The 14,703-nt window shown below is 40.1% G+C and overlaps 1 protein-coding gene across 1 annotated transcript in view; it reads left to right on the top strand.

Annotated features, from left to right (window-relative positions):
* LOC149237931 (NADPH:quinone oxidoreductase-like) overlaps window positions 1–14,130 on the top strand; it is a 103,404-nt gene extending 89,274 nt beyond the window's left edge. Inside the window, exon 3 of the mRNA XM_089366889.1 lies at window positions 13,639–14,130. Coding sequence (XP_089223015.1) covers window positions 13,639–13,952 — 314 coding nt within the window. The 3' untranslated portion in view covers window positions 13,953–14,130. The remainder of the gene's footprint in view (window positions 1–13,638) is intronic.
* The last annotated feature ends 573 nt before the right edge of the window (window positions 14,131–14,703 follow it).

Genomic DNA, 14,703 nt, shown 5'->3' with positions numbered 1-14,703 from the left:
TCCAAGCTCATATGGAGGAGATAGGGCTAGTCAAAGTTCGGGGTTGACTTGGCCAAGTGGCAGGGTTAATGGACCTACAAATTGCACCGACAGCAGTCACCGGAATCCAGCCACCGGAATGGGCAAAATTGTTGCCTCTTTAAAATACCCAATGACCCTTATTTTAGTTAAAATAAAAAAAGACCACATGTTTATTAAAAAACAAAAATAATTAAATTTATGGGGTGGCAGGCCACCAACCCCACCACCCCCCAACAGCCATATGATATATATATACATTGATGGGGCCAGTGAGGATTGAACCCGCCTAGCCCATGTGGGTCGGCCCCCAATGGGCGACCCCGCAAAACGTGCAAACAACACCACCGTAACGGTGGAACATTCAGATGGAGCAACCGTTACGTAAAACGCGCCAACGAATTGCCACTTTAAAAAAAATGCGCCATCATTTAAGTTTGGAAGGGGCGAGTTTTGAACCCGACCCGCCCCCATGTCATCCGCTGGGAGTTACCAATGACCCACGGGGGCCACACCTTGTTTACTCTATCACCCAGCGGGTATAAAAACACTACTTTCAGCGCAGTGAGAAAGGCACCTACGCCGAAGTCGAGTAATATTATTATTTTATTGCAGGGGCAGAACCCGGACGACGGAACCTTGAGCCAGGAGCGGAACCATGATTTGCAGGCCAGAGGCAAAACCATGATGGCACGCATTCTGAGACAAAGAATCTTTTGCAGAGAATATTCCTTGATGCCTGAAAATTCCATGGTAAATTTCCATTTTGTCAAAATGATATGAATTTTACAGTGATTTTAACCGGAATTTCACAAAGAATGCGATGGTGAAATCAGAATCACCATCTGAGTAGCAGATCTGTAGATTCCCAGCAGAGCATAATCTTTGAAGAATCTTGAGGGAATCTTTGAGATTCCTTGGACATTGAAATTTGTCAGAGTAAGAATGCAACCAACTTTATACTCAAAAGTCTCAGAATCTCGCAAGGATCATGATGTCGCGATCAAATTTGTGATCTGAGTTGTGGATCTCCAGTCAGCCCAAAGAACGGAATCTTTGGAAAATCGCAGGGAATCTAAAAGATTCCTACAAGCCTAGATTTTGACGGTGTCAGAATTTGACAAATGGATAGTCGATTTTACACTTCTCGACGACAAAAATTTAGTGGTGCAGTCAGTTTTTGCAGCCGAGCCTTCCATTTTTCGGCCAACTTCAGAGGTGAAGGTACATGAATCAGTGATGTCATGTTTTCCTTCATAATTGTTGAGATGATGTATTATGTTTTGAGATCCCTGTTTGATGTTATGTTGTGGGATTGATTTTGCCACATTATGTGAGATGTATTTAGCTTGTCATGCTATGTATTGTTGTGGAGATCCCTATGTAACTATGTTGAAGGGATGTTCATTGCCACATTGTGTGAGATCATTTTAGTTTGTCATGCTGAGAGGAAGCCTTCTTGAGTGAGAATTCCTGTAAGCGGAACGTCTCATGGAGAGACAAGTCACTCTTGTTTGAGGGCATATGACCTTGCTATGACAAAGTGTTGTCCATGTACATCATCATCATTTCCAGCATTATATGAAGCGACCTCCACCATCTTGACACCGGGCCCGGAGATGTAACCCACACTAGGTGAACTCCGTTATCAAATTTTTCGTGTTCTTGATTTGCTGATCTTGTCATGTTTCCTCTTGTTTAAGCATGCACATGTGGTTCTTTATGCTTTTGTATATGCAATTCTAACAACATCACAGAAGTAAACGATCTTGGATGATTCCGGTAGCTGAAGGAACCCGGATCAGGGACCTAAAGGGGTTTCCTAAGAGGGAAACTATTAGGTTAAGGGCAACTGTGGAGGCTTAGCTCACTGTCACCACAGCTAAGTCTCCCTACTCTTTACGGACTTTCACCGATGAGAGGAGTCCCAATAGTGTAGGGAGTCACTTGTAAAGTATATGTCAATGGATAGGTGAGAAGTGACCCTGAAAACCCTTTCCCAAGGATGGAGTGAAGAATGGAGCTTGCTTGCTCTTTAAGCAAGGTACTTGGTCCACCAGGGAAAGGGTTGAGGATTGGAGGGTTGAGGGAGAAAGGATAGACTTATGAACAAGTTTCTCAATCCCTATAATCCTTGGGAAAATTGGATTCCCAAATGGTCCTTGAAAAATAGTCTTTATTGCGAAGTGGGACCACAGGGGGCCAAGTGGACCCAGCCCAGGTTCGAGGATGGAATGTAGCAACCAATGATGTTCCTTTCCTAGACAAGGTGAGGGGAAAAGACCAAACAAGAATACTTTCTTCAAAAGGTTGAATTGATCCTATTGAGGTCTAGTCTTGGAGATGCCTAGGCACAATTTGATCCTAGAGCTAGGGCTTGAGATTCCCAAAGATTCCACCATTAGAATTCCCTCAAATTTGGAGGAGAGGGAGGGGACCCACCAGCGCAATAGCCTCTAAGAGATCGAATTTTTTCCTTGGGTCAATTCCCGAGAAATTGATGCCCTAGGTGGCATAATGGGGCTAGACTTGGGGAAAAAGGGGAAAATGGTTAAAAGAGGGTTGAAATGATTGCCCTTTTTGAGGGATCAGTGCCTAGTTCACTTGGGGATATGGAGTCAAGGACAATGATGAGTAAGAACTTGGTTTCTTGATCAAGGGGGCTTGGAAGTCAACTTCGTCCAATGTTGATAGAAAGAAAAGAAAAGTGAACTTCAAGCATTTATACGTCAAAGCAAATGATGCAAGCTTCTCGAGATAAATATATCTCTAGGACATTTCATTCATATAACATTGGCCCATACATTAAATTAGCTAAAACATGCTCAATTCCACATTTTGATAATGCAACAACTAGCTAATTTTAGCAGTTTGTAGCAACAAGAATAATAGCATCAAAATTTACTTACAACGTTATAGAGTGTATACAACCAGCATTTTGTTTTCTCAATAAAGCTCCAAGACGAGAAATAGCCCAAATCCATACATCAAAATTCATCCATCTCCAAAAATATCCACCAAGGAAAAAGTGCGAAAATCTCTATGATTAGAGAGATCCCAAGTCAAGTGATGATACAAATGAATGTATCTAACATCAATATATAGCCTCCTAAGGAATTCGAATTAGCCTATGGGCTTACATTAGCCGCTAATGATAAAATAATGTGCAAATAAAACCCCTATTGGTGACAAGCCCACCAAACTAGCTCACAAGTGTAAAAATAAGCCTCACAAGGGGCCAAATAATAATATGTACATGTTGTAGGGCCCTCCAAAGGCATAATAATATCCAGAAGTGCCATATTGAGGAATAAATTCCTCGGAATATGATGGACAATGGGTGGCCCCTTGTTCTCCAAGTAGTAGACCTGTGGTGCTCCCAGTGGGTCTGAGGGCACATAAATGACCCCATGGGTCTCCATATGAATCGGAGATGCCTATAGATCCTCTGCAAGGTCCAAATAGTGGAATGAATGCTTCATGACATCGTACAAGTCCTAGTACACTTGTCAAGAGTGTGGGGCTCCTGTGGGGGCCTGTTGGGCATAATGTACCAAGCATATCACCATCACCCAAAAGTGGATCGCTAGTAGTTTCTAAGCATCCATGAAGATCCGTGGAGTGTTGCCTGCTGCTGTGGAGGCCCATGGCTCTCTATGCACACCCTACATGTGCCAATTTAGACCTATGGTGGTTAGGATCCCATATAAGGAGACCAAACCCAAAAGGAAGCCACCTGCAATCCTGCATAGGATCCAATGCGTCCCCTAGGCTTCTAATACAACTAGTCATTAAAATAACCGGGTAAAAGAGCTTACAAATCATGGATAATAAAGTGGGTACTTCATAATTGCATGCCCTTCCGTAGTGGGCTTTGGCATGTACTAGCGTGTCCAAGCTCCAAAGGGGATTAGCCAAGTACCTTATTAGGTGGTTTTAGCCCTTAAAGGGGATAGTATGTCCAAGGTACATCCCTCTAATGGGGGTGGCAAGTGACAAATAAGTGGAATGGAATAGGGAATGAGAGGGGCAATCCTGGGCCACAGTGGGGCATAGGGCTAGCTATATAAGGGGAAGCCCGCACCTAGGTATGTAATGTGTAGGAGGGAGAAATCGTGGTACATGAGGTACCCCGACCTTGATTTTTCCACCCTTCTTTATATGCCTTTTGCCTTTTATGAATTTCTTCCATTAACTACTCGGGGTTCAAAGGACAAGAGCAAGATATGTAAGATATAACAATGATTACCCCCTTTTAGGTAGAGCAGTTCATCGGGGTTCCTGAATGATAAAGGAGGTTCATCTATGGCCTATGGAACCGGGGTGATGGCCATGGATTGGGGTAGAGATCATGCATTGGATTTTTCCCACGTGCTGTTTATTTTGCCTTGACCATCTTTTGCATATTGTGGTACAATTTCCTGTTAAGTGTGGCCAATTATGCTTTTCACCTTTTCTTTTAACTGCTTCAACCTTCGGGGCATCATTCTAGGCCTGACTCGAGGTAGGGGCAAGGGGATAGGGAGGCTAGCTCTATGTGGACCCAGGTGGGAGAAAAGATGAATGGGGGTATAGTGAGTGGAAAGGGAGTAATATGTGCGGGTAAAGGAGCGGGACCATGCACCCAAAGTCGGGGTTTCCCAAGTAGTACCACCCTAGAACCAAATGGTCAATAAAGGAGATCCCACGAGACTAAGATCCAAGGGTAACAACCAAAAGAGATCAAGGGGACAAGAGCACAAACTAAGCCCACTCTTTCCGCCAAATACCCCCATCAATCCATACCCAGAAGTATCCATGATAAGTAAACCTAATACTCAATTACCAAATGACAAGACATACCTTTAGATTCGGGAGGCCCACCTTCAAACATACAATCAATATAGGTGGGTGAGGCGCAATGTATCACGAAGCGGGGACTTTTTTGGAAGCAGGGACGAGGAAGCATCATTTCCCAAAAATCTAGGAAGCGAAGCGTCTCAGAAGTGTCTACTATATATATAATTTTTTAAATATTTTTTATCATTTATATTAAAAAAAACATCCAAAATACCAAATTAGTTGTAGAAGACATGAAAACATGCATATTTTTACAGAAATCAAGATAGATATGGCATCCATTGTACATCAATGATCAATTATTCCAACATCAACCATCTAGATACATCAACCATCTAGGATCTAGATTCCTCTTCTCTTGTCTAGCCTTTGTCTCTACTTCGATTCTCTAGGGACATTAGTCAACATTGCCCAATTTTGATCAAAAGGCCTAATCCAAGCCTTATATTATGGTAGTGAAAGCTTAACACGCTTGATCAATGCTTTTGACTCAAGTGAAGGGTACATTTTTGCTAACTCCATGGCAAAGAAGTTCAACAATCAACAACACCAACACTGGGGTATATATAGGGCTCAGTGCTCTTGATTAAATGCCACTCACATGCCCTCATACATGATATAATCCAATGAAACGCCACAATCCCATTGACCCTGAATTTTGTTAAGTCCACTGAATTTTGAATGGGATACAAAATTCTATTTTTTCCATATGAAGTCTGATGAGGTTGGAACCACTCTCAAACATCCTGAGTCATTTCATGGTATTGTTAAAAATTTAAGTAAAATGATGAAAATGAAAGATAAAGGAGAATGTCACTTTTACTTTAAGAATTTAACATTACCATTAGGGAGCATCTACAAAGCATCTAGGGAGCATCAAGGGGCACTTTGGGAGTGTTCAGAAAACGTAGTTCCTCACATAACAGTTTGAATTTTCGAAAAATAAAAAAAAACCCGTGGAACCGTGTGAACCGCCCACCTTCTTTCGAATCTGCTCGTGATTCGCGGCAGATACACGCCCGAACCTCGATGGATCCGTAGGCGATCCTTTCTGAATCCACGGATCGGGCAACTGGAATCGTGGATTGGGGCCCCGCGGATCCGATTTTTGGATTTGCAGTTCCAGCGAAGGATTGGTGGTGGATCCGTACGGGACACAGTTCTACCTCTTGATCCTTGGGGGGATGGTTCTTGCAACTATGGGTAAGGGACCACATGGCTGGCTCAGGTGGCAGAGAAATGACACAACGAGCTAGTGGAAGGCATCAAAGGTCTGTTCGCTGCCAGTTGAGGCTAACCATGGAGAAAAATTTCTCCTGGGGATGTCACCCACAAAGTGGTGGGTAACAGTACCATCACATCAACAGAGTCAGCTTATCAAAGTTTAGAAGTCAGATCACAACCATTATCAAAGTCATCAACATCACAATATCAATTCTTTCAACCAGGAGACAGGTGGAGCTCATATCAAATCTTGACTTCATTTATTATCATGCCAACAAGTTGTAATCAGTCATGCAATATCAAATCAAACTTCATCAGGTCATTCTCATAAGTCATTTTTGTTGCTAGGTGCAAATGTATACACCAAGGATGAGTCATGCAGGTTTCAATTTCATGCTAAATCACAACTATCAGTACCTCAACCATTGTGCTAAGAACAAGGAGGCCAATACAAAACCATTTTTCCGAATACCCACATAAGTCATTATGCCCACATAACATAGACATTAGGGCAAATCAACAATCGTCAAATCAGATCATTAGACATCAGGTCAAGTCCAAATTTGCTATCGTAGAGAGATCTATAATCAAAGCATATCTCAATCATCAATTCAAAGTTATTGTACAAAACACTATTCATCTATATCAATCAGCCAAATCATGCCAAACTCTTGTAGCACAAACATAGTGACATATCTATATGTATGTCCCAGTCACCTGCAAACACAAGTTCAATCTGCATGTTCATGTTATGGCAAACATTCAAGATTTTCCTGCTTCCAGATCTTGTTATCTGCAACACATTTGTGGAACTGACATCTTCCAGGTGACCATCTGATTTCATGCACAATACTTCATTTTTATGTGATCAACAATTTAACCCAACAACTTTAGAAATCAGATTACAGTGGCAGAATATGTCAGGGACATCTTGATTCAAAGTTCAAACAACTTCAGAAAGCTTCAGATGATGGTCAACTGTAGTCAAACCCCTGGACGCTCCCTTCAGGTTAGCATGGGAGTGTCTTTAGCTGCCTGGACGCTACCTGGGCCTTAGCATGCATATGTCCAGGGACGAGTTTTCCCAGTTTTATGCTTGCGTCCATAGCAGAAACCCTAATTTGAGAAGAGATTCTCCCTCTTACTGGGAATCTATGTGATCAACTTATCTCTACTAGAGTCAAGCAACAACAGATTTTCTAGATCATAAACATATATATGTCATGGATATCAACATCATGACATCAATCTTTCATCAAAGGTTAGACTCAAAGCAACAGATAGATGCAACATCATATCTCAGAGATTATGAACACAATAACACTTTCTATCAAGTCATTTCATCAAATTAGGACATTCAGTTTAACCGTATGTCATCAAGACATGACCGTAGGTAGTAAGAGATCTAGAATATCAATCTCATAGCTATAGCTCTAACATCAAGGCTACCATGCTTATCATGATCAATGAGATCAAGTTAGGTCATTCAATAAAGCTTTACCAAAACAACAAGAGTGTCAATCTCTCTTTCCATATGCTTTCATCATGCTTATCAAAAGCATTATCAACAAACTCATGTATAGGAGTCAATGATCTATCCTTCTATATGAAATCCATCATGACAAGTATCGAGAGTATCATTTACTAAAGTCAAGATGCTAGCCTTCTTTATAGGATCAAGATGCCAAATGAATGGATGTTAGTCAATCATCAAGTGTATCAATGTATCAAGAAGATCAAAATGTTCAACACTAGATGCATCATTTTATCTTAGGAAACATAGATCCAAGTCGCTTTCATATGCATGTATGAGCCATCAAAGAAAGAGACATTCTCATCATACCTTAGGGCTTACCTAGCCATCAATGTTATTGCTGAAATACAACATACCATGCATACCTTGGTATTCAAATACCCGTGCACCTTTTCATTAGACATAGGCCGCGTGTAGCATTTTGACATCTTTTCATATAGTGCCTCTTTACCCTTTCCAACTCTAGCCATCCTTCCTGCATCTCAAATGATCCTCAAGAGGGATCCACTTATCACATCTCATCAAGGAGGTTAGAAACATCCATATACTCAAATACATATGCAGGAAGTATAAGTAATAAACATAATCATCAGATCCATAGGTCTAAACAAAAGTAAGAGGCATCATAAGTTAAGAAATACTTATCTTCAATGAGAGGTGATCCTCTCCCTCTTGAACCAATCTTCAAGAGCCATTAATGTCCATGGTTCATATACCAATGTTGCCTTCAATTATCCAACTAGGTTTGCTAGGGATTATCCCATCTAGGGCTTCATCGAATCTTTGTCAAGTGCTTGAGCATCTTCACATTAATCAGCTAGGTTCCATATCTCATATTGTTTCCATAAACCAGGGTTTTCTCTCCAACCCTAACCTCATAGAATCCATCAAACCTAATAATCAAGTTTCCTAGGGTTTTCTTCAAACCCTAGAATTCTTTTAGGTTTCCACCATCCACTTCTTGCTTCCATCAAAGGTGTCATCATTGGGGTGATCTCCATGACTTTTCTTTAGCCCAACTCTGATACCATGTTAATTTTTCATAGGGCTACATTGTTCTTTGCTTTGATAATTGCATTCTTCATTAATACATTAAGTTCACTCCATATCACCATTACATTATTCAGATCTACACCATTATCCATCAACATATGCAATTATATAGAAATAACAACAACATCATCCTCAATGCAGCAAAACATAAAGGAACAATAGAAGAAAATCATGCACACATAGAGACATTGGGATTGGTTCGAGGACAAAACCCATTATGGGGAAAACCCTTGCAAATCTTCTTCTTCTTAGATCTTCATCAAATGATTCAACAAAAGAGAGTACAATGATCCATAACTTTATCTATGCAACAAAATAACTATGATATCCATGAAACAGATCTAATCATGCTTATAATCAAAACCCTCATTTTGATGGTTGTAATGTGTTGTCACTGACTGTAGTCAACTGTTGGATACTGTTGAACACTGTTATCACTGAGCGGAATCTTCGAAATACTGAAATCTCATCTTTGAGTCCCGGACGCAGGGAGGAGGAGCTGTATGAGCATCTATAGCAATCCTGGACGCTCTCTGCAGAACTGGAAGACTGCGTCCGGAACAAATCTAGATGCTCCTAGGTGAACTAGATGAGGGCGTTTGGGGTCAAACATACCCATATTTGCCTCAAACCCTGGATGCTCTCATAAGGCTTATATGTGAGCATCTATGGCAGCCCAGAGGCTCTTAGGACCACACTGTGCATGCGTTCGAACTCCGGGGACCAAATTGAGCAGTGGAAACCCTAGCCTCCTGGATGCTCCCATAAACACTCTGTGCCATCGTCTAGGGCTCTCTGGACGCTGCCTTGACCACTATTTGCCAGCATCCAAGGACTAAAATGCCCATTTCTGTGCCAACACCTAGGAATCAGAAAACCCTAGATCAGTGCGAGCTTCACCCCTGAGATTTCAGACACTTGCGCGAAATTTCCTCCGACAGACTGTGCGAACCAAGACAAGAAGAGAAGAGAAGATGGCTTGATCAATGTGTCCGAATGAGCTTGAGGTCTCTTCTTTTTATAGGCTTTCATGAGGGTCCACTTGGGGTTGAGGCCGACCTGTCCAATTTAACATGTGCTTAGGGCCAACCTAACCCAATATACATGAGTGAATAAATAAATTCAAAAATCAACTTTCGCTTGTCCAAATAAAGTGATCTTTATGTCAATTTTGGTCCTCTCGAAAAGAGGAATCTAATGCAATCATCATCTCGGTCATATGTGCTGTCCAAGGTGGAATTTGACTGCAGTTGCAAAAAATTAACAAATTGAAATAAACAGTGGTTTTTATCTCTGCATAAAAGTCAGATCTAATTGCTGGTGTAGTGGCATATTTGTTGGAGCTGTGGCTGACTAGAAGGGCAAACGTTGAGAGTTATTTTATGACTGATTTCCTGAACTTTGAAGTCTACTTCCCCTCATTTGTGGATGATTGACACCATCCAATGGACTGATATTTAGAGGATATACTGCTGAAGTGTAAACACAGGTTCTTCTTGTATATTCAGTTTGTATTCTCTGTTATCTAGTTAAAATATATGACTGTGTCCCTACAATGTTGGCTGTTGCAAGTTTATATTAATGTGTTGTTTGTTTCTGAATATATTATATATCTCATGCTGCTGATTTAAAGGGATGTTATCCTTTTTTATTGCTCTGTGTATCACTGCTTGTAATATAAAACAAAAGAAAACTATTAAAGTGAACCTACAGCCAAGTGCTCACCAACTGTTTGACAAAACCCCTCACTGAAAAACTCAACATAACTCAGAAATTTAGCAGAAAAATTTGAGGTACTTCCAGGGAGATATATTACAGAGACTTGGCTGGATGTAGAACACTTTCCGCACAAAGAGGGAGTGTTAGAGTTTTACTTGGTTACTTGGTCAATATTCTCCTACAGTTGGGTGAACCAGCAGTTTGTAACAAATCTGTATAGTACCTAGTAGATTCAGTTTGCCTTGGGATTTGTGTGCTGCTGTGACAGGTTTAAAGTGCACTGGTTTAACCTCTAGGAGATGCTGCTAATTTATAGATTGTGATAGAGGCACATGCATGCATCATTGTTAGGAGTTATCTTAAGTTTTATTTCTGCTTTTGCATGCATTTTCTACTGTTAGATGATGGCACATATCCCTAGGCTAGTAGGGTGCACTGCATGTGGATGTCACAAATCCCAAGAAGGCAGATGCATGAATGCATGCTACAGTCATCTCCAGTCAGGACGCACTCTTCTTAGTACATCTATCCATGCAGGAGGGCACACAACTCAAGGTGATTAGAGTTAGATTTTGACCCTGTTGGATGATGTACTTCTTTGCTCCAGTCCAGATACATTATAACTCTAGGTCTTCCTATCATATGAAAGAAACTTACGGCACATCAAGGGGTTTATTAGCGAGTTAGAGATTTGAGCTGTCTGCATTGTTAGTTTATTCTTCTATTAAGTAGTTGTTTTGAGAGTTATATCTGTGTATTTGTTGTTTGTATTTTCAGGGAGATGTGTATGTAGATTAGAGTATTCAGACTTTATTGTTTTGATTGAAGTTCACTTTTTTGGTACCTAGAGTCTAGGCTGTAAATTCTGAGTGCAGACTATGGTTACCATGATCTGAGATTTTTAAAATAGATGCAAACTTGAGAATATTCCAACAAGCTCTTATATGTCAACAATCATTTTTTTACCGAAGGGGCTGTGCTCCTGTATTCTCAAGTTTCTGAGCATACTCTCTTCCATGTACTATTTGAACATTCTTTACCCTGATTTGAGCTATCTTACTACAGTGGCATATCCTATGTTGGCATTGTGCTCCACATTAATACTCCCTTGGAGATTATAAGAGTGCCATCCCGGGCTGGTTTCAAGCTTACACACTTGGCTGTTAGTTATTGGGATACAGTTACATTTGAAGATTTTGGCAATTTTCTATGAAAGATATTTCAAGTTTAAAAGATATGTTTTGGAAATGTCATTTATTTGGTCCAGAGCATATCATGTACCTTAAAAAATTTCAGGTAACAATTAGAAGTTGCATCTTTCTTGCGCACATTATTGGCCAGTGATAATTCTGTTCTTTCCTCTCCGGCTTCTTCCCTTATCCATCATGTTTCTCCTCCCTAAGTTTCCTTTGCATATAATTAATTGGGCAAGTTTCTTAGGTGATTTCTATATGCTGAAAGTTGCCTGGGAAGCTCTTCCTAGTCATTTTGGTCCAAAATTCCCACTAACTGGCTCTAATTTCTCTTTCTGAAGATTGATTGGGTGTCTCTTGGGCAGCTTTTATGGTCATTTTGGTCTAAAATTTCCACTGGATAGCCCTCATTTGTCATTCTGAAATTGATTGGGTATCCCTTGCAAGTCTCTTTGGCCTGCAATATCGGTTTGGTGGCACTTGTAGGGATTTTCCTCTAAAATTTCCACTGGATAGGCTCATTTGTCTTTCTGATGATTGATTGGGTATCCCTTGCAAGTCTCTTTGGTCTGCAAATATCGGTTTGGTGGCCTTTGTAGGCATTTTCTTCTACAATCTGTGGCAGTTGTTACATCCATTGATCCTCTAGATTTTATCCATTTTCCCCTTGAAAATATATTTCAGAGTTCATTATTACATATGAAGAGTTATGTACCATAGGCCATGGGCCACTTTTGAATACAAACTGGCCCATGAATGGTGGCTCTGTACACATGCCTCGAGGGGCTTTGAACCTTCGTTTGTGGTTTGACATGCTGCTGACCTCACCATTTAATCACGCCCCATTGGCAGAATTTGTCCGTTTAATGAAACAGTATTGTGGCTTTAACATTTTCTGTATGTTTTTTCATTGTGCTCTGTTGGTCCAACATATGGTGGATAAAATTTCAGCTTCTCTCTGAGATGATTCCCCTTTTTGAATGCTTTAGTGTTTATTTAAGAAGTAATGGAAGATGCTTCTTGATACTTTGACTACTTAGTATGCACCACCTATCAAGAGGTGGGGCATTGTCACAGTTATGGTGCGTGACTTCCTGGCTCTTTTTAATGACTACCAATATATACTGTGTTATGTGTTATTAATGCGCCGGGCAGTATAGGCCACCCATTGGATTTAGTGTTATGTGTTATTAATGCGCCGGGCAGTATATGCCACCCATTGGATTTAAGCGAGTACATTATTCAAAGGGTGGCATATACTTAATGGACCTATGGCACCGTATATATTGGTTACCCTTTTAATGGCTGCGTCGACTTCCTCTTGATCAATGTCTCTTTTGCAGTGGCGTACCAATCCACAATGGGAAAACATGTCATGGGGAGAGTTGAAGCTTGGTGGGGGCAATAACTGGTGGCCCTCTTGATCAGTGTCTCCTTTGCAGTGGCCTACCAATCCACAATGGGAAAACATGTCATGGGGAGAGTTGAAGCTTGGTGGGGGCAATAACTGATCAATGTCTCTTTTTAAATACATAATTCAATGGGTAGCATATACTGGCCACGTTAATGGATCTATGGCACAGTATACATTGGTTGCCTTTTTTAATGGCTGCATCGACTTCCTCATTCTCAATGTCTCCTTTGCAGTGGCGTACCAATCGACAATGGGAAAACGTGTCATGCGGGAGAGTTGAAGCTTGGTGGGGCCAAAAACAATAGGCTGCTTTCATAGAACCGTCAAGCCCTTTTAACAACCTATGTTTATTTAGGATTTTTCTCGTTTAAAGATTGTAAATTTGAATGAAAATTTTGTGATCGACAAGATCCTCTCTATTTTATTTTTCTTTTAGGATAATGGATCTAAAAAGTTGATGTAAAGCAAGAGATTTTATGTATACGAATTTGAAAATATAAGTTTCTAAGTAAACTTCAATGATACTTTTCTTTAGTGTATGGATGTGCACTTGAATTGTTGGAAATTAATTATCTATACATGGCTTGTACTATTCTTTTAATTTGAACATTTTTTTCAGTCCTTATATTGCTCCATGATGACAGGTATTTTAAAGAATGCGATTGACTGGGCATCTAGACATCCCAATGTGTGGGCAGACAAGCCTGCAGCTATAATGAGTGCCGGGGGAGGCTTTGGTGGGGGGCGATCTCAATATCATTTGAGGCAAATTGGAGTTTTCCTTGATTTGCATTTTATCAACAAACCTGAGCTTTATATAAATGCTTTTCAAGTTCCTCCAAAGTTTGACGGTGAAGGTAATCTCATAGATGATGAAATGAGGGAGAGGATAAACGGTCTACTCTTGTCTCTACATGCATTTACTGTTAGACTTCAAAATAGAAAAGTTTTAGGTTGATTTTTAACATGGACAGTTATCCCACCATGAGAATTTGACAGACTGTAAAGGTGATAAAGCATTTGATTAGATATTCCTAAAATCTTGTTGTACTCGGTGATATGTGTTTGAATCAAAGCATTTTTAATAATAATTAAAGTCGTCGAGCCAAAATTTTGGACGGACTACTTTTCTATAACGTCTGTACAGAAATGTGAAAAAGGAGATATAGTTGGCACTTGTATTTATATAGAATCTTGAATGTCCACACAGAAACACACAATCACAAGTATTAGGTACTTTTGCAAATCATTGACATGTTATTCCACTTAGTATATATAAATAATTAGGTTGTTTTTGGATCATTGGATTGATCTTATGGGCCTAGAATGATTAGGCCAAGCTCATATGATGTGGGTCCATAGGGATCATGGTATATATGGGCCCATTATTTTGATAAGTGTGATTGGGCTGGCAAAGGGACACACGTATATAGAGAGCGCACTTAATATAAATTAAATTAATATTTTGTAAGGGTTTATTGTTTGTTTATTTTGAAGTAATTTTATTTTCTGTTTTGCATCATGCATAAGCATTTGGGATGGGGAGTTCTCGATGGGTAGTAAATCAAATTAATGTTTTGTATCAGTTTACTGTTTGTGTATTTTGAAGAATTTTTAAGTTCTGTTTTATGTCATGCATATGTATTTCGAATGGGGAGTTTTTGATAGGTGGTTATTGATATGTCTTTATTGTATTAGTTTTTAGAATG

Source organism: Pinus tabuliformis, chromosome 8, assembly GCF_031772625.1.
Source record: "Pinus tabuliformis cultivar Carrire ecotype Pingquan chromosome 8, CPIR1, whole genome shotgun sequence".
NCBI lineage: Eukaryota > Viridiplantae > Streptophyta > Pinopsida > Pinales > Pinaceae > Pinus > Pinus tabuliformis.
This window is presented reverse-complemented; position numbering and strand designations above follow the sequence as displayed.